General features: G+C 38.1%; 1 protein-coding gene across 1 annotated transcript in view; it reads right to left on the minus strand.

Moving 5' to 3' along the window:
- The window catches only part of DTHD1 (death domain containing 1), a 68,135-nt gene that overhangs the window by 15,194 nt on the left and 26,272 nt on the right, over window positions 1-26,669 (minus strand). The window contains exons 7-8 of the mRNA XM_077758865.1: window positions 25,559-25,848; window positions 17,257-17,501 (exon numbers count right to left, since the gene is read on the minus strand). Of these exons, the coding sequence (XP_077614991.1) occupies window positions 17,257-17,501; window positions 25,559-25,848 (535 nt within the window). The remainder of the gene's footprint in view (window positions 1-17,256; window positions 17,502-25,558; window positions 25,849-26,669) is intronic.

Raw genomic sequence — 26,669 nt, forward strand, 5'->3', positions numbered from 1 at the left:
GAGAGTTTACTGTAGAGGCAGTTCTTATGCAAAGTAATGTGAAAACTTTCTGACATTTGAAGACTGTCTAACGTGGATGCCACCGGCCCTGCAGATCAACATGAGTCAGTGAAATATAACAAACAGAAATGCCATGCTGATGTTATTCATTTTTTAATTTGCTCTAAGGCACTTTTGCATAAAGAGACTTTCACTGGTAATTATTATGATACCTTGTGGCAACTACTCCTCCATCCAGCTGTAAGCCCCACACCCTTCCACCCCCATACACATGTTGCAGACATTTCTGTAAAAGGCAAAGATTTATGCGATCTGAAGAGAAACCAGAGTATTATTGCAGACGTTTCTGGTAAATTGGTCATTTATTTTGTAGTGAGAAGATATGTAAGTGAAAGTATATGAATAATAATAGATCAAGGAAGTATATATAATTAGAATGTTTCTGTGTATCTTTAGCACAGATTTTATCAGAAGCCTTTAAGATAACATAACTAAGTACTGGTTTTCACTGCTTACTCTTACTCTTTATCTTGCACGGAGGTCTCTGCAACTAAGTAATTACTGCCATTTGCTTAACTTGAGTTCTTTTATTGCATCATAATAGTAAACTGTATAGTCTCATTCTTTATAATGTACAACTTCTATAAAGTTCTTAATGGCTTTGCTTTGTAAATAAGTTACATAGAAAATTGATCAAAGAAGTAACCTGGTACAAAAGATTAATGTTAGCATAAAACTTTGTGCTGCAGCTATGGGTCCAACATTACTACAAATCAAATTAGAGCTAATACCAGTGTTGAGCAAGGATTTACTGGTGTAAAGAACTGGGCTAGACTTCCAGTTTCCAGCCAGGCATGTGAGAAGCTGAAAGTTGCCACCCTGTCCTAACATGTAAAAAAAAGCTGAACAAACTAAAAAATCAACTCTTTTTAGATCCATCAGACAAGTGAGGTCACAGGTCGAACCTCTGTCCTCACAACTGAAGAGACTGACAGATAAATACAAAATATCACAACTTACTAGAGCAGAAACCCAGGAGTAGAAACTGCCTCTAGATCCAGTGCCAGGTAAGGAAGCCTGAACCATAACTGACAAATTCCCAGAGGCTTAATGTGAACAAATCTAAGAATTAAAAACTTCAGAGGGACCCAGTCAAGGGAGACTCAGACACTTTTGTGAATTTTACCTCCAGGAGCTCAACCAAGTTCTCATAATGAAAGCTAAGAAAAATCCCCCCTGCTTCCAGCAGGGAGAGGGGAGAAAGAACCATTTTGAAACATACCAGAGAGTTCTGTTCTTCGTAACAAAGTCTATCCTTAGTAGAAACTATATAGCTGGAGCCTAATCTGCTGGGGTTTTATTGGAGCCTAGCTGACCCTAGAGAAGAGAAATCCCCAACTCCAGGTACCTCTAACTTTCTTTTTTATTTTTAACTATTTCTTCTTTTTTTCATTTTCATTTTAGTTTCTTTATATATTTTTATTTCAGGAGTAGAATTTAGTGATTTATCATTTACATACAACACCCAGTGCTCATCCCAGCAAGTACCCTCCTTAATGCCCATCACCTATTTAGCCCACCCATCTACCCAGCATCCCTCCAGCAACCCTCAGTTTGTTCTCTGTATTTAGGAGTCTCTTATGGTTCACCTCCCTGGTCCCTCTAACATTCTACATGGGGGAAGGGAAATACTCAACTGCAACCTCTGTAGCCGTCCTGTTCCACAGGCTGGGGAAGTTAGGAAGTGGGCTAAGGGGCACATGCGAAGTTCATAGTCAGAGGTACAGGCTCATTAAACACTGAGAGCTCATCATAAGACTATTGAACACCTCCCCTCCCCCACACCTTACTACCACATTACTCAAGGCCTATTTATAGTAGTTCCTTTTACTCAGTACATCATGATCAGTTATCAAGAAAAAATGACAAGGCATACTAAAAGGCAAAAAACACAAATTGAGGAAACAGGGGAAGTGTCAGAGCCAGACTCAGATATGTCAAGGCTGTTAGAATTATCAAGCCAAAATTTTTAGAAAACTTGGATTAATATGCTAAGGGCTCTAATGGAAAAAGTAAACAGCATGTAAGAACAGATGGGCAATGTAAGCAGAGAGATGGAATCTCTGAGAAAGAACCAAAATGGAATGCTTGACATCAAAAACAATGTAAGACAAATTGGGCTAAACATGTAAGTATTATTATTTCATTCCAAACCCATGACAATAGTTTGAATAACTGTCATCCCCATTTCACAGATGTAACGTCTTCAAGGTGACATGGTCTTGAAACCTAGGTCTGTCTTGAGCCTTACCCCAAACAGTAAATAATATTGCTTCCAGACAATAATATCAGCCACTATTTTGTGCTATTTATCATGTCGCAGTAACTACTGTAACCATTTAAAATATATCATAGACCTTGGTATAGTCTACTATATCTACAACCTTGTGAGGCAATTGTTATTATGTCTACTTTACAATGAGAAAACTGAGGTTTAAAGAGGTAAAATAATTTGACCAAAAATATACACAGTAAGAGATGGAAGCAATAATATTTAAACTAACATTTGTAAGAATACAGATCACTTATTTTTAACCTGTAAATTAAAACACGTATATAAAGTGAAGGTTGTAAGTCAAGATATTCACTGAGCCATCCTAGTACTTCATGTATCACACTCACCATTTACATGTATCCACTTCACCGCTCTGGTAGCTGAAGGGAAAGAGCTCAGCTCAGCTCCTAACCATACTTCTTATTAAACTTGTGATCTGAAAGTATTCCTTTGTGCCTAGCTTTCCTCACTTACAACATGGGCATGATAATAGTACCTACTATAGTGTCATTGATGGAAACATTGAATTCTTTTTCTATTTTGTTTAATTTATTTTAAGTAATCTCTACATTCATCATGGGGCTCAAACTCAAAATCTCAAGATCAAGAATTATATGCTCTACTGACTGAGCCAGCCAGGCACCCTGGAAACACTGGGTTCTATCAGGTAACTTAAAGCAGGACATTGCGTGTAATAAGTGCTCAAAATAATAGCTGTCATTACTTTTTTTCTATAAAAATACTGTTTTAACCTACAAAATACAGATTTTTTAAAAAAAAACTGTTTATTTTTGAGAGAGAGCAAACATAAGTAGGGGAGGGGCAGACAGAGAGGGAGACACGGAATCTGAAGCAGGGTCCAGGCTCTGAGCTGTCAGCACAGAGCTTGTCTTGGGTCTTGAACCCACAAACTGTGAGATCATGACCTGAGCTGAAGTCGGATGCTAAACCAACTGAGCCATCCAGGTGCCTCAATATTTCAATCATAAGTGGAAAAACAATTTCACTTATATAACCATGTGAACACCTTAAAAATACAATTAAAAAATATTATTGGATTTTGTTGCCAGCCAAGATTTCTGAGCCTAAGAATTGTTCTCTGCTTGTTAACAGGGGGAGATTTTGTGTTAGAGACATGTGAAAATATGCTAACACTAACCTGAGATCTACTCAGAAGGTCAGGGAAAAGATTAGAAAGAGAATAACTCCCTCTGCATGTGAATCCATTTTATTTAAAGCTCATGTGTTATCATCCGTAAAAGAAAATCTCTTTCAATTCCAAAATTTGGAAAAAAGGAGTATAACTTATCACTCCCTTTTATTTGCTAGGAATCATATTTTTTCCTGTAAACATATATGGAAAGTATTTTTGTTCTTTTAAAATCGTAGAGGATATTTTGAAGATATCTGAGTTATAAATCATCCACAAAAAGCAAGGAATGTGAACTCATGACCTAAGCCAGAGAAAGCGGGAGCCTTCATCGTATTAAAGGGAGAGCCATGATCTCTGCTCTGGAAGGGAGGTGCTATGTAGCTGATGTCACCACGTGAGTTAAACAGAAGACCTTATTGAGCTGTTCAGAAGTGACTGCGCATTTAACACCAAGTTGATAGATAAAGTCTGCTTCTGCTCCAGAAGCAGAAAAATTCCAAATAACAAAGGAAACTGCCATCCTAGGCTACGGTTGCTCTATTCCAAAACTTAGTTTCAACAACAATTACAACCTGGCTCTTTGAAAAGTCTAGAATTGCCAAACCCTGAAGGGGCAGGGGATATGAGAGGCAACATGACATCGTAATAAAAGTGGCAGACGTAACGTAAGCAATGATCTGGCTTGCTCAAGGAATAAGGGGAAATGGACCCGCATGAAACAGGAATGACTTTGAAGTGGGTCCTAACACAGCCTCTGGCCCTGTGAGGTCGTGCATGTTGAGGCAAGTCATTGAAATTATCTTACTACACTGCCTGAGACAGAAACAATGGTTCTTACCTCCAAAGTATGCTGGGAGGGTAGCTTGAAATAAAGCCTATAAAAGACATGAGCTACGCTGAAAATTCAACCAATTGTGACAGAGACACACACAAATGCAATGTGTGGCCATTTCTTGAAACTTGTTTTTGAACAAATTAACTATAAAAAGAATTGAATTAGGTAAATAGAAAACAGGGGCTGGCAGTAGATGCTATTAAGTAATAATTGCTAGTACTCTTGTGTGTTACAGTGGTATTTGTGATTCATTTTAAGTCCTTACCTCTTAGGAAATATACAGAATTATTTACAAGTAAAATGACATAATATCTGTGATTTGCTTTAAAATATTCAAACAAAAAAACCCAGGGATCTTAGAAGGAACAAGAATGGCAGAAGATGATGGGTTGATGTAACTTCATTATGTATTTTCTCTACTTTTGTGTGCTTTTGAAAATCCCCACCTCTTGCTTTTTGTTGATGGTTTATAACTCAAATACTTTCAAAATATTCTCTACACACACTTTTAAAACAGATAGATTAAAAGACACCAATATCAGTCAATATGTATCTTCTTGCTATTTTCATCATGACATTATTGCAACTGCACAGTCAGTGTAGAACTTCCTGAAACCCTAGGCAGTGGGTTTGGCCCACACAATAAAAGGAAGTGCCTCTCCATAGAGAAATCTGAAGACCAGCATAAACCCACAGAGAAGTATGATTAAAGCAAAAGAGAAAGAGAGAGAGAGAGAGAGAGAAGAACTGAGATCAGAGCAAGAAGAGCTGACTGAGAGTGGTCTAGCTTAGAGATAAATCTAGAAATTAAGTGTTTTCAAATGAAATCAGACTGTTATCAATCCCAGAAGAAACCCCAATCCATACCTTTGTTTAAGCTCAGGTCTTTCTTAGACTTAAAACTGTGCACATTTTACTTACAGCCAAGCTTATGTTTTATTTTGTTTTGATTTCATTATTTTTTTTCAATTGCTTCATAGAAAATGGCTCTTTTTAAGACTTTAATTTGATTGTGGCTTTGTCAAGAGGAAGAGATTAAATATCTCTCACCCTCTGAAGAAGTCAGTCACAAAAGGAGACAGCTTCAGGACCGAGGTCACTAGATAGACCAATTCAGGAAACCCCAACTGATGTAAGGAGCTGGGACAGACAGAAGGAAGAGGCTTTGAGAGATGGCTATAGATAGTGAGCAGGGTTCTGGATAATTCAGAAGATATATCTAGTATATATGTAGAGTCAATAAAGAAAAATTGTCAAAATCAGTCTGGAATAGATAAATATAATTTAGAAACTAATGTTCATTTCTTTGTATCTACCAATAGGCAAAGAAGTACCCATACCATAACTACAGTGAGGCTTAAGTGACATAAAATACACAGACAACTTCAGATATGCCTGGAACATAACAAAACACTGAGTAAACGTTAACTATTGTTAATATGCTTAAAACTTTGCTCACTATTCCAAGCAATTCTGGCCAAAGCAGATGTTTTTGATTTATAAATGCAGCTATATGGGAGACACTATTAATTTTAAAAGCGGCTGAACAAATCAAAGATACACAGAATCATTAAAACTTTTATGAACTTCTACCTCCTTTCTTTATTGTTCCAATTTTAAATTGCAAATTTTTGTCAATCCTCAAGACCTGTCAAAGTGCCTGTTCAACTCTGAGCATTATTTTTCTCTAGTGTATTCTAATTTTGAGATTCTAGAATTAGATTCCTAATATCTAATTTCAATATTCTTTTCTGTAATTTTTTTCTAACTCCTGATGATTTTTTGTTTAATTTTGTTTTCTTTTTCTTTTTTCTTCTCTTTTCTTTTTCTTTTTTTCTTTTTTTTTCTTTTTGGCTGATAGACAGGAGCAGACTTTCTAACAGAAAGAGTGATATGAATGTTACCAAGAAAGGCCTGGAGAGCCACAAACATCTTCTTTCCAGGTCTGGCCACAGCTGTAAAATCCCCATATTAGTCATTCCTTTGAAGACATGACAGGCTTATGCTAAATGTTAACTGTTAGCTGGGAAAGGAAATAGGTAAAGCTTTTGTCGCTATTAAGACTCCTTCAGTTCCTTATCAGTTTTCCCAGCATTCACTTATTCAATAGATGCATTCACTCATTCATTAAACAGTTCAACAAAACATTACTGAATGTATACCAGATGGGATTACAAAATTGAATGAGTTATGCCTCCAGCCCCGAGGAGCTCAGTTACAAAAGGAGACACAAGGTATAATGGTCAGGAGTATACCCCTGGAATCAGACAAACGGGATTCAAACAACAGCTTTGCCATTCTGCAGCTATTTTCCCTTGAACAAACTGCTCTGTGCCTCAGTTTCTTCAATGGCCTACTCTCTCAGTAAGTGAGTTAATATGCATAAATCCTTCACCAAGTTATTCATAGTGAATAACTTAATAAATATTACTTATTATCTTTACCATTATTGTTATAATTGTCATAATGATAAGAGACCATTCCTTAGTATATATTCAAAGTGTTTTGGTTACAGATACAGTCCAGTAACTAACCGTGCTTCTTCTAAAGAGATGATCATTGAGCTAAGTGTGGAGTAGTGCTGTTTCAAGGACAGCTGTTGGAAGAGCCTCTGAAGTGAAGACCATAATGTGTAAAAGAAATGAGACTTTAAGTGGCATTGGAGCAAAAGATGTCAGTTAAGTAAATGTAATATGAAGGGGTTGAAGAGTAAGTTGTGGTAATTTGTGAAGGGCCTTATATGCTATGTATAAGACTGGTAAAGTCACATTTGTCTTTGAGAAAACCACCCTGCCAGTTGAGTGGCGTAAAGCAGTAAAGGGAGCTGGTGGTAAGCCTTCAAAAAGAAAGTTACAACCATTTATTGTTTAGGGCAATCTTAGGGGCAACAGAGATGAAATGCAAGTTTGAACATAATTCCAAGCTAAAGTCAGTGAAACGCTATGCTGTATCAAAGGACCATCACTCAAACCAGTGTCCTAGAAGCCACCCCAGGAAGTGCTCCTGCCCCCCCTCCAACAACTTCCTTTAGCTCCTAATGTCCTGCTACCTCACAACCCCCAAATAAATTCACTCTACCACCAAGTCCAGTTGTTCCCAAAACCTAAAGGGCTCTCTGACTCTGTTCTCTGCCTTCCTTACTGCCATGGTCTTACTATCAGGCCAACTCTTTTTCCACAGACTACTTCACTAGCCCTTTATTTTACTGTTGCTGAACTCATCTCTTTCTTAGTTATTATTATGTGCCTTCACAATGATACGCTAATGAAATTTGATTGCGTCACCCTCATGGTTAACATTTTCCAGTGGATTGCCATTATTTATAGGATAAAAGATGAGTTTAGTTACAAACTAATTAGATACCTACTTCTCCATTCTCAGTGGCTGAGAGATATTTTTGTTTGCTTGTATGCTAAGAATCTCTGGTTTGAATCTCTACTTCACACATTCTTTTGACAAATTTTGACAGCAATTTCACAGAGACATTTGATTGACCTACCCAGGCATTCAAAACCCTCTATAATCTTTTCCCAATTTATTTCCAATGTGGTTTTTCCAAATCTTCCACTCCAACCACACAGATCTACACATCGTCCTTTCATAGAACACATCTTACACTTTGCCACTTCAAAGTTTCAACTCATGCTATCCCTCTTGTGTGGAACTCGCTGCTTTTTTCTCTGTTCCTTTCCAGGACCTAAACATTCTCTATATCTGTCTTGCTCTGTGAAGTGTCCCAGGATACCTCAGCCACAGAAATCACTCTCTTCTCCAAAATGTCCTGGCACTTAACTCCACCATTTGCAGTTAATCATCAGTTCCTGTCCTGTGATATTACTAGATTGTTATATTCAATTATTATTTATCTCTTACATTGTTTTATAATGTTTAAAGTGTCTGTGCTTTATTTCATGAACTGGGCTGTAATTTCTTAAAGCTAGGACTTTGACCAATATTACTATTATCTTTTAGGCCCTACATAGTATCTCATCTATAGTTGGCATTTAATTAGTATTTGTTAGTTGACATCTTGAATGATGTTTCTACAGAAAAACACAACAGTTGGAATTCATGAACTAGAAATTGTTAGAATTAATGAACATCATTTTTTACTTAATAAACACTATAATTTTAAGAGAATAAGTGCAAACACATCAATTACTTTTTTGTTGTTGCTATTAAATTTTCCCAAAGAGGCAAGAATTTTCCCAAATGAATTCTTGAAAGCCATAGGACAATGTGAGGCACAATTCCTGGTTTGTTATATTGCCTGCTGAGCAGAGAAAACCTTCCCTTGTATGAACAGACCATGAAGGAGGAAGAATGAGGAGTAAGGGTGAGAAGGAATAGGGAAGGAGAAAGGTGAAGAGATGGAGAAGAGGAGGAGATGGGAGAGGAAAAAGGGAAAGGAAGGGGTAGATGAAGAGGAGGAGAAGGGCAAGAGAAGGAAAAGGTTCTCTTCTGATTAAGTTTGTGGGCAATGCCTCCTTCAAAAAAGGATCCTATTTCTAACTAAATCCATTTTGATCATTTTTCTCCCATAAACATCTCGTGTACAGTATAAACTAGATTTTTCAGTGACATAGTCAAGACTGTTTTGAAGACCATTCTGATGGCTCAGAGGAAGGTAAGACTGCACTCATGGAGGGCATGTCAGGGAAGAGCCAAGGAGAGCCAGAATTACAATACTGGAAAGAGAGAGAAGGCTTTGTAAAAGTTTCACACGTTAAAAAGAAAATAAACATGATATTAGTCCTTACCAAGATTTTAGTGACTTCCTTCCATAATTGATTGGGGCAGTGCATAAAGCAACATAAATGTTATTATAATTAACTGTAATGTAGAAATCACGAAACTAAGCACAGAAAATTCCAAAATCACTTTTAGGTTTACAGTGCCTCCCCTCAACCCAATCTCTCTCCCAAACACCCACATGCAAAAGCCAACAAACTCTGAATTCTCTTGCACAGTTTCATTTTAAAAGCATATACCTTTTAAAATCTGCTTTCTTCAGGGCGCCTGGGTGGCTCAGTCAGTTAAGTGCTTGACTCTTGATTTCTACTCAGGTCATAATTTCATGGTTCATGAGTTTGAGCCCCGCACCAGGCTCTGTGCTGATAGTGTGAAGCCTGTTTGGGATTCTCTCTTTCCCTCTGTCTCTGCCCTTACCCGCTCATACTGCTCGCTTGCTCACTCTCTTTCTCTCTCTGTCTCAAAATAAACAAACTTTTTTTAAAAATCTACTTTATAACTGGCAATGGGGTATTAAGTTTCATTTCATACTTGAGCCTTAATCTAACTCTATAAATTATTACAACTAAAAAGTCCAAATAGAATTGAAGAGTCTATGAATGCAAAGATTTTCAATAGCTTGGGATCTTCTCAGTTTGGTAGTTGAGATTGTCCCCTAGTATTTCATATGCCTAGCAAAAAATCGCTGACAAAAAGTCATTCCTGACAGGGCAGGGAGATGGCAATGAAAGTCCAAAGTGGTGAGAAAGTGAGGTACATTAATTCTAATGAGGTAAATCATGCACCAGCCTCTGCCTGCTTCCTCTCTTTGACAAAGCAAGTTATTTCATGTGGTGAGAAAGCAAGTGTTGAAGCAGTATCATTATTTACTAGAAATCACATGTCATGAATTCAGTTTAGAAAAAAAGAGGAAGTTCAGACTAGGCAAAACTTGGGTCAACAGATGGCTTACGTAAATAAGTAGGGTAGATTAGAAAACTACAGCCCTGACATCCTCCCACAGAAAAGCAGCCACCAGACCTGGAGCCCTCCTTTCCTTCAAAGCAAAACCTCCCAGCAGACAAACAAGAATAAAAGGCAGTCACACTCAACCTAGTACAAATAGCCAAATGGCACAGTTATCTTTGTGACGTGATTTCAGAAGCACATACGCACACACCACTTCCTTCCACCTAAAACGAATCGTTGACAGGTTTTTGAAACTTGCCTTGTTTCTGCCAAGGAACACCACAGACATGGTGTGACCTGAACTGACTTGAATATTTTGTAAAAGAAGAAAGTCTGAAGCACAACTTAGGAAACATGTAGAGACAAATCCTTGCTTTTTTCCCTCAGACATTTTCACACATATTGATTATGTGATGATTTTCAGAAGATTACATTGAAATGTGAATTATCATGAAGACCCTCTTTATCTCTCAAACCCAGTCACCTCTCTCTGCCCCTCCATGAGAATTTGCCATCGAGTCCTTGGTTAAAATCTCATGCCCATGGCAGTCTGGGAATGTGCTGTTTCCCTCACTATGGTGCTCTCTTGACCACACAGGCAGATGAACTTCCTGCCACTGTCACTCTTCAGCCCAGAAAGCACTCCACAGTGAAGCCTGTGGCTGCTATCACACCTTGCAAGCATACATTACACACTCTGTCAACCCTCTGATGCTAATTCATCTTCCTTCTTGACACTTCTCACTTTGCACTCTGCACTTTGGGTATTTGAACACAAACTCTATTTATAAATTAATTCAACAAATGTATTCTAACACATGCCAAGCACTATTCTAGGACCTTGTGATTCGGCAATGAACAACAGATAAAGGTCCTTGCCCTCAAGAAGCTCATGTGAAGGAGTAGTGTTCCTATGAAAAACATCATATATAAGGAAATAAATGTTAGAAGGCATCGACACTTTAGAGGAAGAAAAAACACAGAGCAAGTTAAGGAGGACCAGGAGTGTTGGGTTGTGTGGGTAGGAGTACGTTGCAATAAGAAACAGAATAAGAGTAGGTCTCGGAGAGAAGGTGAAATTTGATCAAAGAATTGAAGGAGGTGATGGTGTTGGCCATGTAGGTATCTGATGGATGGCAGGACATTCCAGGCCAGGGGAACCACTAACATAAGGACCTGAAGCAGAAGCACGTGTGGCAAGTTCCAAGAACATCAAGAGGGTGATGTGGCTAGAGTTGAGTAAGTGAAGAGTATAGGAGGGAAGGTCCTAGAATCAATGAGAGCCAAGTTCAAATACAGTCTTTTACTCTGAGCGAAACCAGGAGCCATTTCAGGGTTTAGAGCAGAGTCAGAAAATGATCTGAATGTTGGTTTAGAGGCTCATTCTGCCCTCTGGGTTGACAATAATTTGTAGAGAGGTAAGGAAAAAATGAGACCATACCTAAAGGAACACTGTTGTTATGTCTGGTCCATGGGATACAAAAGTGTTTGTTGAATGAATTAATATATACATGAATGAAATATGGGGGCTAACGGATTAGACACAGAGTCCTTCACAAGCATAAAGTAATGGGTCATATGTTTTCACATCTTTGGGACTCAGGCAGTACACTGAGATCACAGATTATAACTACATGTATGTGAATGTGTATGTTTATATTCATACATCTAAATAGTTACTGCTTTACCGTGTGAAAAGCACTTTTAATTTTGACAAATGCCTTCATGTAATTTATGCTGCATGTACAAATGTGTGCATAATGTAGTATTCATTAATGCCAAGCTCCATATAATAGGGCTATTTTCATTTCCTGAAAAAGAGGATATTCAATTCTGAATTCTGAACTTTTTGGAAGAAATCTGTTCTTACAAACTAAAGGTCATGGTTTAAATTCCCCTTTAGGTATATTACTTTGTAAAGAGGGAAAAGTTTGTATAGCCACAGATTTTTTTCTCAGCCCAAAAAACTTCTAGTAAAGACTTAGGCATGAAAAAGGGCCGAAAGAGTGAATCTGGAAAACCCTATACAAACCCATCCAGAAGAAAAAGGAAGGACCAATGGCTATGAGCAGTAGATTCATATGTGAAAGTCAGCAGAGTAGAATGTACTATGTTTAAGCAAGCCAGGGAAGCCTGGGTGGCTCAGTCGATTGAGGGCTGGACTCTTGATTTTGGCTCAGGTTGTGATCTCGAGGTTGTGTGATCGAGTCCTGCGACAAGCTCGCACTGAGCATAGAGCCTACTTGGGATTCTCTCTCTCCGTCTGCCCGTCCCCTGCTCTCTTTCTCTCTCTCAAAATAAATAAACATTTTTTAAAAATTTTTTAATGTTTTATTTATTTCTGGGAGAGAGAGAGACAGTGTGAGCAGGGGTGGGTCAGAGAGAGAGAGAGAGACAAAATCTGAAGCAGGCTCCAGGCTCTGAGCTAGCTGTCAGCACAGAGCCCGACGCAGGGCTCGAACCCACGAACTGTGAGACCATGACCTGAGCCAACGTTGGACGCCTAACCGACTGAGCCACCCAGGCGCCCCATGTATAAACATTTTTAAATGTCAGTATAGTTTTAAGATCATCAGTGTTAAAACTGGACAATCTTAAAATGTGAAGAAATCATCTAATCCCTCTACTTATTCACCAGTAATTACCAAGCATGTACTGTTAGGCTGGCGCTGGCGATGCAAATTGAACAGGACAATATATGTCCCTACATAATGATCACATGCATTTCCAACCAGGGTAACATCACCCTCCAGGAGACAAAATTTGCTCTTGGGTGAGATGAAAATATTTTATGCTTTTAATTTATAAAATATAAATATTCATACTCCAAATCTGTGATATTAAAATTTAGTGGAGAGGGTTGATTAGAGGAAAAGATGTCAAGAGAGACTCTTCAGGAGGGCAAAAATAAACAACAGATCGAGCAATATATATCTACTGGGAAACAAGGGAAAATAACACAATACTGTAACTGCAGCAATAGGGAAAGTATAAGGTGTTGTGGAAACACATACACATCAAAGTTGATATGAAAGGAGAAATCAAGGAAGGCTTCCTGGGAGAAGCCACACCTCAAGAGAGCTATAAGGGATGACCAGTAGGATTTGGTCAGGCAAGCAGAATCAAGGCAGAGGAAGACCTTATACAAAATACCTGGACAGTCACTCACACAGACTTTTACTGAGCAAAATCTATATAAAACCCTAAATTATATGGCTTGGCTAATTTGGCTAATTGATTCATGAAATCAGAGAAAATTATGAAAACTGAGAGCTGAATTTATATCACATTTTGGACCTCAGTCTGTCTTCTCTTACATACGGGCTTTCTTTCCATTGTTTGCTATTATCACAGTGAGGCCTTCACCACCTCCTGCCAGAAAATTCTAAGCCTCCTTACTTGTCTCCCATGGGTCTCCATATAGCAGCTGAACAACATAGTGACCATAGGAGGCGATGTGTTAAGTTGAGCTACCCAGAGAATGCCCCCAACGTCTCCTCTTCTCTTCCTCTGCTCCCAAATCTTCACATGGATTCAAATCAATTCCTTGGCATTCCAGCTAAGTGTTTATAAATGAGACTGTAAACTACTGGGCAAGAAAATTGGAGTATTCCTTTAAGTCCATAGTTCCTAAAATCTAATTTTAATTATCATTTTTAGAATCTAACATATGGTACAGACCTTTCCTCATTGATGCAGTCACAAATGTTTAAAGTGCCTGTGATGTGCCAGGCACCGCTCTAGTCACTAATGGTACAACCGGGACAAGGAGACAAGGTCCTTCACTCACGGAGCTTGCTCTCTCAAGGAGCAAAGGCAAATGGAACGTTCATGAACGAATAAATAAATCGATTAATTTCAATTAATGGTTAAGTGTTATAAATTTTAAAAGGCTAATGGGAGAAGCCTGGGTGACTCAGTCGGTTAAGCATCCGACTTCGGCTCAGGGCATGATCTCATGGTTCTTGGGTTCGAGCCCCGTGTGGGGCTCTGTGCTGACAGCTCAGAGCTGGAGGCTGTCTTCAGATTCTGTCTCTTTCTCTCTCTCTGTCCCTCCCCTACTTGTGCTGCCTCTCTCTCGCTCTCTCTCTCTCAAAAATAAATAAAACATTAAAAAAAGGCCAATGGGTTAAAGTGTGGCTTTAGATAAGGAGAAGGGGGGATAATTATGTAAGGTGACTTATGAACTGAAAGCTGAATGATAAAGAACCAGCTATGTGACTATCTGAGGGAAGAGAGCCATAAGCATAGTGAATGCCAATTGCAAAGGCCCTAAGGTGGAAATGAAAATGCACAGAGGAAAAACTGATGGTAGGTACACACCTATACAGCTACACTGTTCTTAAATATAGTTTTATGTACAAATGGTTTAATAGGCTCTGCTACCCTACATATGCCTCCCACGAACCCCAGAATCTCTCCCAAACCAGCAAGTAAAGAATTAATGTCTCTATAACCCAGCACCTCTGTTGTCATGGCTACTTTCAGTTTGACCAGAATTCATGTCATATCATTTGTTAAATAATTTTAATACCATCTTTACGCTAAGGCACAATACATATAAAATCATTGTACAACTTCAGGGGTGAACAGGGAAGTCCTAAAATTCATCTTGTATCCTGGAGATTATCTAAATCCTAGTTTTATCTGCTAAAGAGACAAGAGCACACAATGTGTGCACATGTGGGAAGCAGATGTTCTGAGTTTGAATCCTAGCTCAGACACTTCCTTAGCTATGGGACCAGGAGCCAGTTGACTAAACTCTCTATGCCTCAGTTTCCCATAAATGAGGACAGTGGTAAAGCCTCATGTGTGAATTTAATAATATAGGGCATGTAAAGCACTTGAAAGACTTTTGGGACACTATGAATTATTATAATGGTTATTATATGAATTATGAATTCATGCTAAGCTATGCCTATGACCTGAAGTCCAACTCATTCCATTTTGTCATTGTAACATATTCTTAATTCATTTCTATTGGTTGAATTTCTACCAACTTACAAAGCTCAGATAAAATGCTATTCCCACCATGAATTTTCTATTGGTATTAGCTTCCAGAAAAGCTATATTCCTCCCCTGAACAATTATTAGTACATTATTTTTCCCATTGGTCTAATCATTTACTATCTTACAAGGTGATTTTGTATATGGTTGAAACTTGAAGAATACAGGTATAAAATGCATGGGTCAACTTATACACTGAGTTTTATTTATAAATATGTCACATTACTGCAAATGCATTTTCCTTATGATTTTCTTAATGATGTTCTTTTCTTATTTATTGTAGAAATACAGTATACTAAACATGTAATATACAATATGGGTCAATCAACTGTCTATGTCATCAGTAAGGCTTCCGATCAACTGTTGGCTACTAATAGTTAAGTTTAAGGAGAGTCAAAAGTTATACTCAGATTTTTGACTATGCAGGGGTTGGTGCCCTTAACCCCTAGGTTGTTCAAGGGTCAACGGTACATATTTTACATACTTTGCTAGATTGTAAATCATTTAGAACAATACTGTCCCACAGAAATATAGTTTGAGACAGATAAGTAATTTGAAATGTTCTAGTTAGCCACATAAAAATAATTTTTTAATGAGTGAAATTAATTTTATGGGGTTAAGTAATAATATGTTTTATTATGTTATTTATATTTATGTTTTATTATTATATATTTTGTTTAACTCCAGAACCAAATATTATAATTTTTATAAAATTAACATAAACAAATGATTCATGACTTATTTTATATTTTTTGTACTGAGTCTTTGAAATCTGGTCTGTACTTTATACTTACAGTACTTCTCAATTTGGACCAGATATATTTCAAGTGCCTCACACGTGACACGTATGGTTAGGGGCTATCATTTGTGACAAGACAGTTTTCAGGCATATATTATCCTCTGTATCTGTATTTGTCATAATCCCCAGCATAACACATTCTCTACATCAGAAGTTCAATTAATATTTATCAAAGTTATTAATTACTTTACTAATTAACTTATAATCTCTACAATATCTAATGGTATGAAAAACATATTTCTACTATTCATAATGTAAAAAGTAAAAATTAGAAACATAATTTAGCATCTTTAAAGAGTAAGCTTGCTCTTTGGAGTGATAAAATGAATTTTTCAATTATATTTCTCATTAAGAATATAGTTGGGAAGTCCTAAGTCCTGGGTCATAGAAGAAAACAGTATATACAGCAATATGATTATTTGTTTGACCTATTTGGAGAAACAAGTTAATCCTACTTTCCTGTAAAGAATAAAAATTTTAAGTAAGAGTAATTCACTCTTAAAACAAGTGTACAGGAATTGGTAAGCTTGGATGAAAATATTTTGATATTGTTTTCCCATTCCTTACATGGCATTTTCTAAAAGTGTGCTCTTAAATGTATTGCATTTTCATAAGTGATTTCCCAGTTATTCTGATGCAGTTACAGAAAATGAATGGCATTAGTTCTATAATCATTAAGAACATATTTTCAGGACCAGATCAACTTGAGTTGTTGCTATTAGAAAGTTGAGGTGCACCTTGGTAGATCCTGGAGCACCTGGATGGCTCAGTCAGTTGAACATCTATCTGCCTTTGGCTCAGGCCATGATCTCACAGTTTGTAGGTTTCAGTTTCACATCAGGCTCTGTGCTGACAGCTCAGAGCCTGGAGCCTGCTTCAAATTCTGTGTCTCCCTCTCTCTCTGCCTCTCCCCTGCTGGTGCTCTGTCTCTCTCTGTTTCTCAAATAACAAATAAATGTTAAAACAAAAAATTTTTTAAAAGAAAGTTGCTATGAAGGAAAGTGAAAATCCTGATGTGTATTCCACCATTCTAAAATTGTAACTACCCACATTTCTTAACATTTTTATATTTCTTAACAACTTTATCCCTGCCTTTCCTTTTAACCTTAAGTATCCATAAGCCTAGGGGCGCCTGGGTGGCTCAGTCGGTTAAGTGTCTGGGTTCGGCTCAGATCATGATCTCAAGGTTTGTGGGTTCGAGCCCCGCATCGGGTTCTGTGCTGACAGCTCAGAGCCTGGAGCCTGTTTCAGATTCTGAGTCTCTCCCTCTCACCCTCCCCTGCTTATGCTGACTCTCTCTCTCAGAAATAAATAAAACATTTTTAAAAATTAAAAAAAAAAAGTATCCATAAAGCCTGAAGAAAATTGTGGTGGAGAATTATGAAGAATTAACAAAATATGGTATTTAGGGAAGTAAAATAACTTACCTTTGGCAACTTCAATGACAATTTGCAAATTGGCAACTGATAATGGCTTTCATCAAGTATAGGAGATTGATCCAAGTTGTGGACTATCCTCTCTTTAGGTACTTTATAAACCACAATGGTGCCCTTATAATGAGGGCAGCTATAGTTTCCAAATTCATCCACCTCTTTGATTTGGAGTTCCAGCCTGGGTTTTCTTTGTATATGAAAAATAAGCTTGTAATCTTTTCCATAATCCTTTCCATTGCCTAAAAAGAAGTGAAATACATTTGTTACTACTAAAGTATACCACTTTGCCTTATTTAAGTTTTTAAAATCCAAATAATTATTCCATGTTTAATACAATTTAAGCTTTTTGGCTATCATTGTCTCTTGCTAAAATATTAGAAGCAATAGATTGAAACTGTAGATTACTGAAAAGATTTCTTTTTTAAATATTTATTTTTGAGAGAGAGCCTGAGTGGGTGAGGGGCAGAGAGAGAGAGGGAGACAGAGAATCCCAAGCAGACTCTGTGCTGTCATCAGAGCCCGACACAGGGATAGAACTCAAGAACCTATGAGATCATGACCTGAGCCAAAATCAAGAGTCAGATGTTTAACTGTTTAGGTACNGGTACCCCAAAGATTTCTTATCTGTAATTGGACCAAGGCTTCCTGGCTACTTCTAGATCTAGTAATCTTTAATTTTCTCATTCCATTCTATTTTACTCTAACAAAAAACTATTGAAAATATTCAGTTCTTTTTGTATTTAAAAATTATGTTTACCTTTCAATAATTGTCTTTCTTATCTCCCCTTAACTATTCATAACTTATTGTGCACTATCATGACCTCACAATAGGCATTCTAGATATATAGTAGCCACTAGCAGCATGTGGCTTATAAAATTAATGGTAAGGGGCATCTGGGTGGCTCAGTTGGTTAAGCGTCCAACTTTAGCTCAGGTCATGATCTCACAGTCCGTGGGTTCAAGCCCCACGTTGAGCTCTGTGCTGACAGCTAGCTCAGAGCCTGGAGCCTGTTTCAGATTCTGTGTCTCCCTCTCTCTCTCTGACCCTCCCCTGCTCAAGCTGTGTCTCTCTTTCTCTCAGAAATAAATTTTTAAAAAATTTTTCAAATAAAAAAATAATAAAATTAATGGTGAAATTAATTTAAATTTAAATTAACATTTTACTCCTCGGTCACTCTAGCCACATTTCAAATATTTAATAGCAACATATGCCTAGTAGCTACCTTACTGAGTGCAGGTACAAAACATGTCCAGGATCACAGAAATAAAGATGTTTTAGGGGCACCTGGGTGGCTCAGTGGGTTAAGTGTCCAAGTCTTGACTTTAGTTCAGGTCATGATCACACGGTTTGGGTTCAGGAGATGGACCTCTGCATCAGGCTCCACACTGACAGTGAGGAGCCTGCTTGGGACTCTCTCTCTTCCTCTCTCTTTCTCTCTGCCCCTCCACCACTTGCGCTCACTCCCTCTCTCTCAAAACAAATAAATGAAAAGACAAATAGAGATGTTTTCAATGGAGTGACTAATAGATTCATATTACTGAAATGTTTATTGATACTTGATTAATTCCCCAAAATAAGGGTGAATCTTCTCAACTGCTCACTGAAAATACTAGAGCTCTAGTGGAGATAACCTTTCACTGTCCTGGGAGTTTTACCATGACAATGTTACCTTGTCATTGCAGTAGTGAAACAGCCCCTGCCATTTTCCCTAACGCATGTCTGCATTACCCTTAGCAAAAGGTAAATGTATGTTATATTGTAGCAGTCAGGATAAGGGTGTTTCAAATGGAAAGATCCAGATCCAAGGCCAGCCCCAACTATTTATCTACCCTGTAATATTTATCCAGTTCTATCCCATCCCCGAACTTATTGGAGGCTTAACTTTCTTTTATTTATTTTTTATTTTTTTTAATGTTTTATTTATTTATGAGAGAGAGAGAGAGACAGCGAGCAGGGGAGGGTCAGAGAGAGAGAGGCAGACACAGAATCTGAAGCAAGCTCCAGGCTCGGAGCGAGCTGTCCGATGTGGGGCTCGAACCCACGAACTGTGAGATCATGACCTGAGCCGAAGTCTAAATCGGACGCTTAACTGACTGCGCCACCCAGGTGTCCCGAGGCTTAACTTTCTTATCTTTAAAACAAGAGAAATAAAACTTACCTCCTGGAGTTGTTCTGGGAATGAAAAGAAATAACATGGATAAAATGACTGGCACAGGGCATAGCACATAATAAGTGCTCAGCAAATGATAGTAAGAATAGCAAATAATAAGTAAGAAGTGGGACCCTTCAACTGTTTTGAACTTGTATGATTTAAAAAAAAAAAACCCACTTACATTTTTTTCAAATATATCAATGTGAAGCTTTTATATCCAAGTTGCAACTTCCTCTTACACCTAGAAGCCTGAACATTGACTACCCAGAGCTCTTTCTCATGGAAAACCTTCCCACTTTAGGAAAACCTTCCCAATGAAATCAGAGTTCAGTGAGAGATGTAGATGACACCAATGTTTTTCTCCATGCTGGACTGCTAGAGTCCATTTTGGTGAGTTCATCATTCATCATTTTGGTGAATCTCTAAAGCACAGTTAAATCTAGAATTTGAATAACTCCAGGTTATAAAAAGTGTCAGAGTATGTCTCTTTGCATAAGTTTATATTTTAGAGACAACCTGGCTACTTGAACAGAATGATTCCTGGGACATCCTAGGAAAGGGATAACAAACCAGGGCTTGACTTCTTAAAAGAGTTTCCGGCTGGTGAAAAAAAAAAAAAGAAAAAAAAGATAAATTTTTGGAGTCATTACTATGTCATCTAGTAAATTAGATAAACTTAGAATTTTTAGATCACTGGTGTAACACCTGGCAAACTTCTACTCTGGGCTATACTAGAGTTGTTACTTTGGTCCCAATAGAATACAACTTAATAAAGTTCTCCTTCTGTCCTTTGAAAGATAGTCCCTGCCAGTTACACAATTACCCATAAGAAATAATTTATATGCAAGATATAAAGACTGAGGGTGAAGCATAGCTACATTGATTAAATTTAGATCTTAAATTCATCTGCCTTTCATTGCCAATTAATTTTTTAAACTAAAGATCTGTACTCTAAATACGAAATGAAGATGAAAGTGTTGAGGATTTATAGTAATAAATAGTATGATTTTATTCTTATAAATAGAAACCATATATTTTTTAAGTTGGAATTTCATTGTTGCCAAGACATAACACTATATTTTGGGGTTTTTAAAAAAATTTTTTAATGTTTTATTTATTTCTGAGAGAGAGAGAGAGACAGCATGAGCAGGGGAGGGTCAGAGAGAGACAGAGATACAGAATCTGAAACAGGCTCCAGGCTCTGAGCTAGCTGTCAGCACACAAACTCGACACAAGGCTGGAACCCACAAGCCGTGAGATCATGACTTGAGCCGAAATCGGACGCTCAACCGACTGAGCCACCCAGGTGCCCCATAGCACTATATTTTGAAGACCCCTTGTGACAGGGGGAAAAAAAAGACAAGTAGCACAAGGAAATTGCACTATCCTTTTTTAAAACTTTATTTATTTTGAGAGAGACAGAGCATATGCAGGCGAGGGGCAGAGAGATAGACAGACAGACAGACAGAAACCCAAGCAGGCTCCATGATGTCAGTGTCAAAGCCCAACATGGGGCACAAATTCATGAACCTTGAGATCATGACATGAGCAGAGATCAAGAGTTGGACACTTAACTGACTGAACCACCCAGGCACCCCAAAATTGCACTATTCTACTTTTTTTCCTCCCACACTGGCATATTTAGAGGAGACGTAAAAGCAAAATCCATTTATTACATTCCAAAATTGTGAAATCAACCATTAGCTGACCTTTTGAGAACCTCTTTCTCCTCAACGTATTACGTATACAGTTCCTAGAATAAGTTGGAACAGTAGCTCCTCAATAAATATTTGTCATATGAAGACATACAAAATTTATTTATATTTTATGAGCTACTAGATATACCTTATGGAGATATCTTTTCTTCTCAATGAGGAGAATTGGAATATTTTTCAAAGATGACATAGAAAGTACAAATGTAGAAATATATGCTCTGGCTTAGGAATGTCAGATGATTGAGTGACAAGTGAAAGGTAACAAGATGGGGAACAAAAAGGATTTTTTTTTTAATTTTTAATATTTTTGAGAGAGACAGAGCATGAGTGGAGGAGGGGCAAAGAGAGAAGGAGACACAAAATCCAAAGCAGGCTCCAGGCTCTGAGTTATCAGCACAGAGCCTGACATGGGGCTCAAACCCACCAACCATGAGATCATGACCTGAGCTGAAGCCAGATGCTTAACTGACTGAACCACCCAGGCGCCCCCAAAAGGATCTTTCTTACAAGAACCATTGGTCAGGGCATTTCTGTATTCTAACACCTCTCTACCATCTCTGTCCCTAAGCCACCATCATTCCTTGCTTGGTTTATTACAATGGCTCATTAACTTGTCTCCCCAATCCTTTCTTTGCCTCTGAGATTATAACTGTTTGAAAACCTATTCTATGATCTAACTCAGATCATGTGACTCCTCTCTTAACAAGATGGCTGCCTATTTCACTTAGAATAAAAGGCAAATTCCTTGCCTTCAAGGAATGATCAGTACTCACCTCCTCTCCTACAACTTTTCTCTTACTCCCTCTCTACCACCCATGTCAGCCTTCTTGATGTTCTTCAAACATGTCAGGTACATGTCTGCCACTGCTAAGTAGGATTTGTACTCACTCTGCTTGGGATAAACTCCCCTGAGATAGGATTATGGCTTCCTTTCTCACCTTCTTCAAGTCTCTGTCTAAATGTCACTTTCTCAAAAATGTCTTTATTCACAAATCTATTTAAAATTGCAACTCTGATACTTTCTGTGAGATTCTTGATAGCCTTTCCTTGCTTTATTCTTCTATAAGGCACAACCCCCCCCCCACCACCACACTGTACACTTTATTTACTTATTTGCTTCTCTGTCTCTCTCTAATAGAATACATATACAAGGGTAGGGAATTTTTGTTGAATGAATATAAGTGTGGTCATTCTAACATCCTACACATGTTTCTGGAAAAGTCACTTCTCTGGCCCTAAGGGCATTCAGGGCAACTTTGACACACACAAACCTCTTTAGGGCATTAGCAGATATTACAGGTCATGCTAAAGTGTCATTTTATCTGTCTATTTCCTGGCACTCTCTGGATTTTGTGAGCACTGGATTTTAGATGACTTGGGATAGAAAGTTTAAGTGCTGAATTAACAGCTCTAACTTGGAGAATTAAAGTATACTCTACCTTGTGTTCACAAGAGTGCCAAAGGCTAATACAAAGAAACAAGGGGAGCACCTATCTTATTTTCTTTTAGAAGTAGAAATAAAGTAAATGGTGCATGATCTCACTCAAAAGAATTATCTCTATACAAATAAATACAAAAATTTTAACATTTCTCAAATGACAGCCATCTAAATCCATTGATTAAAATTTTAAAGACTTTTAATTGCATAATTCTATAATGTTAAAATCTCTCCCAATTTTTTGTCTTCATTCTTCCAACAAATATTTCTAGCTGTCGGGCACCATACTAGGCGCTGGGGACTGAATGGTGCCCACAAACAGGACAAGACCTGTTCTCATGGGACTATAGTTGGAGAAACTGACATCCATCACCATCAAACAAATGAATAAAGATTGTATCTATGGTAATGTCCACAAAAGAGTAAGATAAGAGTTGACATAATCAGGAAAGATGGGGAACACATTTCCAAACATGAGCATCAAGCTGAGATTTGAAAGTACAGTAGGAGGTGACTGTAGGTGGGCAGGGTGGGTGGATGGGGTGGAAAACCCTCCAGGCAGACATTATCTGATTGTATGCCTTTGAGATGCACAGAGACCATCACAGTCTCTAATGAAAGGAGGAGATACCATTTTTTCCCCCCTGAGAATCTTGTTCCCCTTAGATGGAGAAAAATCCAGTGAGGCCATGGAGCATAGGTCTCTAGGAAAAGCAAAGCAGAAATAATCCTGGCATCCTGCCTGATTCATTTCCCTTGAGTGAAGATGAGTTCTTCCCCATTCCTTCCATGGAGGAATTTGCACATACACTGGCTAACCTCAAGCACTCTTATTTTAGCACATGTTCTGCCTCCCCATTACAGGCAATAGTGCACTCAGTACCACTGCCTGTGAGAAGCCTGGAAACTCACTCTTTTTTTTTTTTTTTTAATAGTTTATTGTCAAATTAGTTTCCACATAACACTCAGTGCTCATCCCCACAAGTGTCCTCCTCCATGCCCATCCCCCCTCCCCCCACATCCATCAGTCCTCAGTTTTTGTCAGCATTCAAGAGTCTCTCATGGTTTGCCTCTCTCCCTTTCCCCCACCATTTCTGCCCTTCTTCTCCCCCTTGTTCCTCCGTCAAGTTCCTCCTAATCCTCCTATACGTGCAAACATATGATATTTGTCCTTCTCTGCCTGACTTATTTCACTCAGCATAAAACCCTCAGAGGGGGCAAGATGGCGGAGAAGTATGGCCGGTAACTCACTCTTGAATATGGCACTAGGTAAACACAGGTGCTCTTCTAAATATTACAGGAAAATCATTGGCATCTTTGGTTTGGGTGGGACACTTCCAGTTTTTTACTATCTCTTCTTAGAGAGGTTGTCCCAGGGTGGACACTGTGGTTTATGCTTCAGAAACCCAGTACTTTCCTTCCTCTCTTGCCTCACCCTTTTCTTTCCCTTTTTCTGATACCCTTGTTACTCACTCATGAAGTCCTACCAGCTGACTCAGATGCCTGGGACTCTGCATGTGAAAGTGGAAGAGACAGTTCATGTTGGGACACTTTGGGTCTCATTTCTGAGATACAGAAAAAGGGCAGCCTCACCTTCAAGCTGCATCATTTTTGTGACAACAAAAAGCCAACAGAGCTTGGATTAATTTCCAGAATCAGAGAGAAAATAGGCATCATTGAAAACCAATGAGATCTGTGTCAATTTATAAGTGAACAGAGAATATTAGTTCAAGTCAACTCTATTCCAAGATTCCTGGGCCAGAAATCTCCATAGAACTCAAGCCTGAATTCTCCCCTATACTTCACCTTTACATACATACCTGTTAGATTCTATTCTACCCCAAGGAAAGGAGTTATAGAGGAGAAGCAGTTGAATTAAAAAAAAAAATGTTGGGATGGCAATTTCTCCAAAACTCTTTTTTCTTTCCTCTCCCACACAACTGTTTTCTCTCTGTGTTTTCCCTTTCCTTCCTCTTTTCTTTCTCTTCATCTTTTTTTATCCCTTTTCCTCATCTATTCCCTCATTTCTCCTACCTTGTCCTGCAACCTCTCGTATTTATTCACCCTGTTTGTTTGTCTTAGTATTTTCATATGTTGACTCATTCACTATATACCTACTGAAAGTTCTTGATGTACCAAGCATTCTTCTAGGCTCAGGAGTACACAACAAGAAAGACATAGTGCCTTCATGAATTTACATTCCAGTGAAGGACGTAAGTATATGAGCAAAAAGTAAGTAAACAAATAAATAAAATAATTTCACATTGTGGTATGATTTATAATGGAAGCAAAAGAAAGCCCTAGAAAAATATGAGGATGAGAGGTAAGCAAGGTATGTGATCTAGGTCAGAGTTCTTAGCCACTGTTGTGCCATGAACCCTTTTGGAGTTTGGTGAAACCAATTGATTGTTTCTCCGAGTAGTCTTTTAAATACATAAAATAAAGCGTGTGGAAGTATAAATAAGACAATCATACTGGAATACAGGTCTATGCACACATCCCTTGAGAGTTGTGATCAGTCCACTGATCCCAGATTAGATTCTTTGTAGGACATAAGAAAGAGTTTAGAATAAGAGATAATCATAAAGTTTTAATGGGGGGGTAATAAAGCATGATTTATATTTTTAAAGGATCACTAGTTCCCATGTAGAAATAGACTTCACGTGGCTCTTAGTGGAAGCAGAGGAGTATTTAGGAGACCATTGCATGAGTGTATGAAAGAGATGATCCTAGTTTGGATTCAGAGGGTATTCATGGAGAAGACTATTTCTAGAAGAGTGTCATGTAGAGTCAGCCTGTAAGGGAAGATGCATCCCTAAGAGAAGAAAGAGACTGGAAGCAAAAAGCAAATAAGTCTTTTTCTCTTCCTGCTTTTCAAAAGTCTCCCCTCGGTTATCTGAAGTTTTTCTTCATGATACAAGTAAATAAGGCCTTCTGAAGCTTGTGGCTGCTAGCTCACAAAGCATACAAAAAGGTGTCTTTATACTTACTTGAAGCAAATATATTTCCAGTAAATCTTAAAATAATTTGTTCTCCTTCTTTCACTTGGAAATGGCGCGATGACTCTGGAGGGCCGCTAAACGATTCCAAGCGCAAGTTCCGAAGCACCTGGTTTAAATCTTTAGAAGGCACCACTAGGATGGCTATTCTATGTGGATTGTCTTTCTGGTGACACAGTACAACACAAGCAGTGGTGCTGAGCATGGCTTCTTCTAGAGCTTTCACAAAAGAAACCAAAAGGCTATTTTCCACGATGGAAGAAAGGTGTAGCACAATAAACCTGCATGGGAGCAAAGGGACATGACATAAGGGAAACATACAGTCTCAAAAATATCACTGACAACAAATAACACCCAAGAAAAGAGCCATTATCATCCAAGCTTCCTTTAAAATCAAGCATTACAGGGCACCTGAGTGGCTCAGTCAGTTATACGTCTGACTTTGGTTAGGACATGATCTTGTAGTTTGTGGGTTCAATTCGCACATCAGCTCTGTGTTGACAGCTCAGAGCCTGGAGCCTGCTTCAGATTCTGTCTCTGTCCCTCTCTGCCCCTCCCCTGCTCATGCTCTGTCTCACTATCTCTCTCAAAAATAAACATTAAATAATTTTTTACAATGAAATAAACATTCTGATAACCAACTAGTCAGATTCCTGAATGACTTTAATGAACCTCTTTGTAGGTAGGAAACTATTAAAACCAAACCAAGTTCTAAACAGATGTTCATAGAGAAAGAAATTCCCCAGGGTCAGATCAGCTCTAAATATGGCAGCATATTTTAAATTATATTTAAACTAGCATCACCAAGGGGTATTACGTCAAACTATAGATGAGAAAGGTAATCAAGATAATTCATTTACTTAGGTAAATTCATTTAATTAGGTAAGGACTAAAATATTTGTCTCTGTCAATATGTGTGGTAAGGATTGTTATGAATGGACCCAGTCTTGAGTTGAATCTTGTCTCCTCTACCCAAATTTATACGTTGGAGACCTAATCCCCAGTACTTCAGAATGTGACCTTATTTGAACATGGGATCCTGACAGGAGTAATCAAGTTAATGTGAGGGCATTAGGTATACACGAATCCAATATGACTAGTG

This window comes from Crocuta crocuta, unplaced genomic scaffold (genome assembly GCF_008692635.1).
Source record: "Crocuta crocuta isolate KB4526 unplaced genomic scaffold, BGI_CrCroc_1.0 scaffold223, whole genome shotgun sequence".
Taxonomy (NCBI): domain Eukaryota; kingdom Metazoa; phylum Chordata; class Mammalia; order Carnivora; family Hyaenidae; genus Crocuta; species Crocuta crocuta.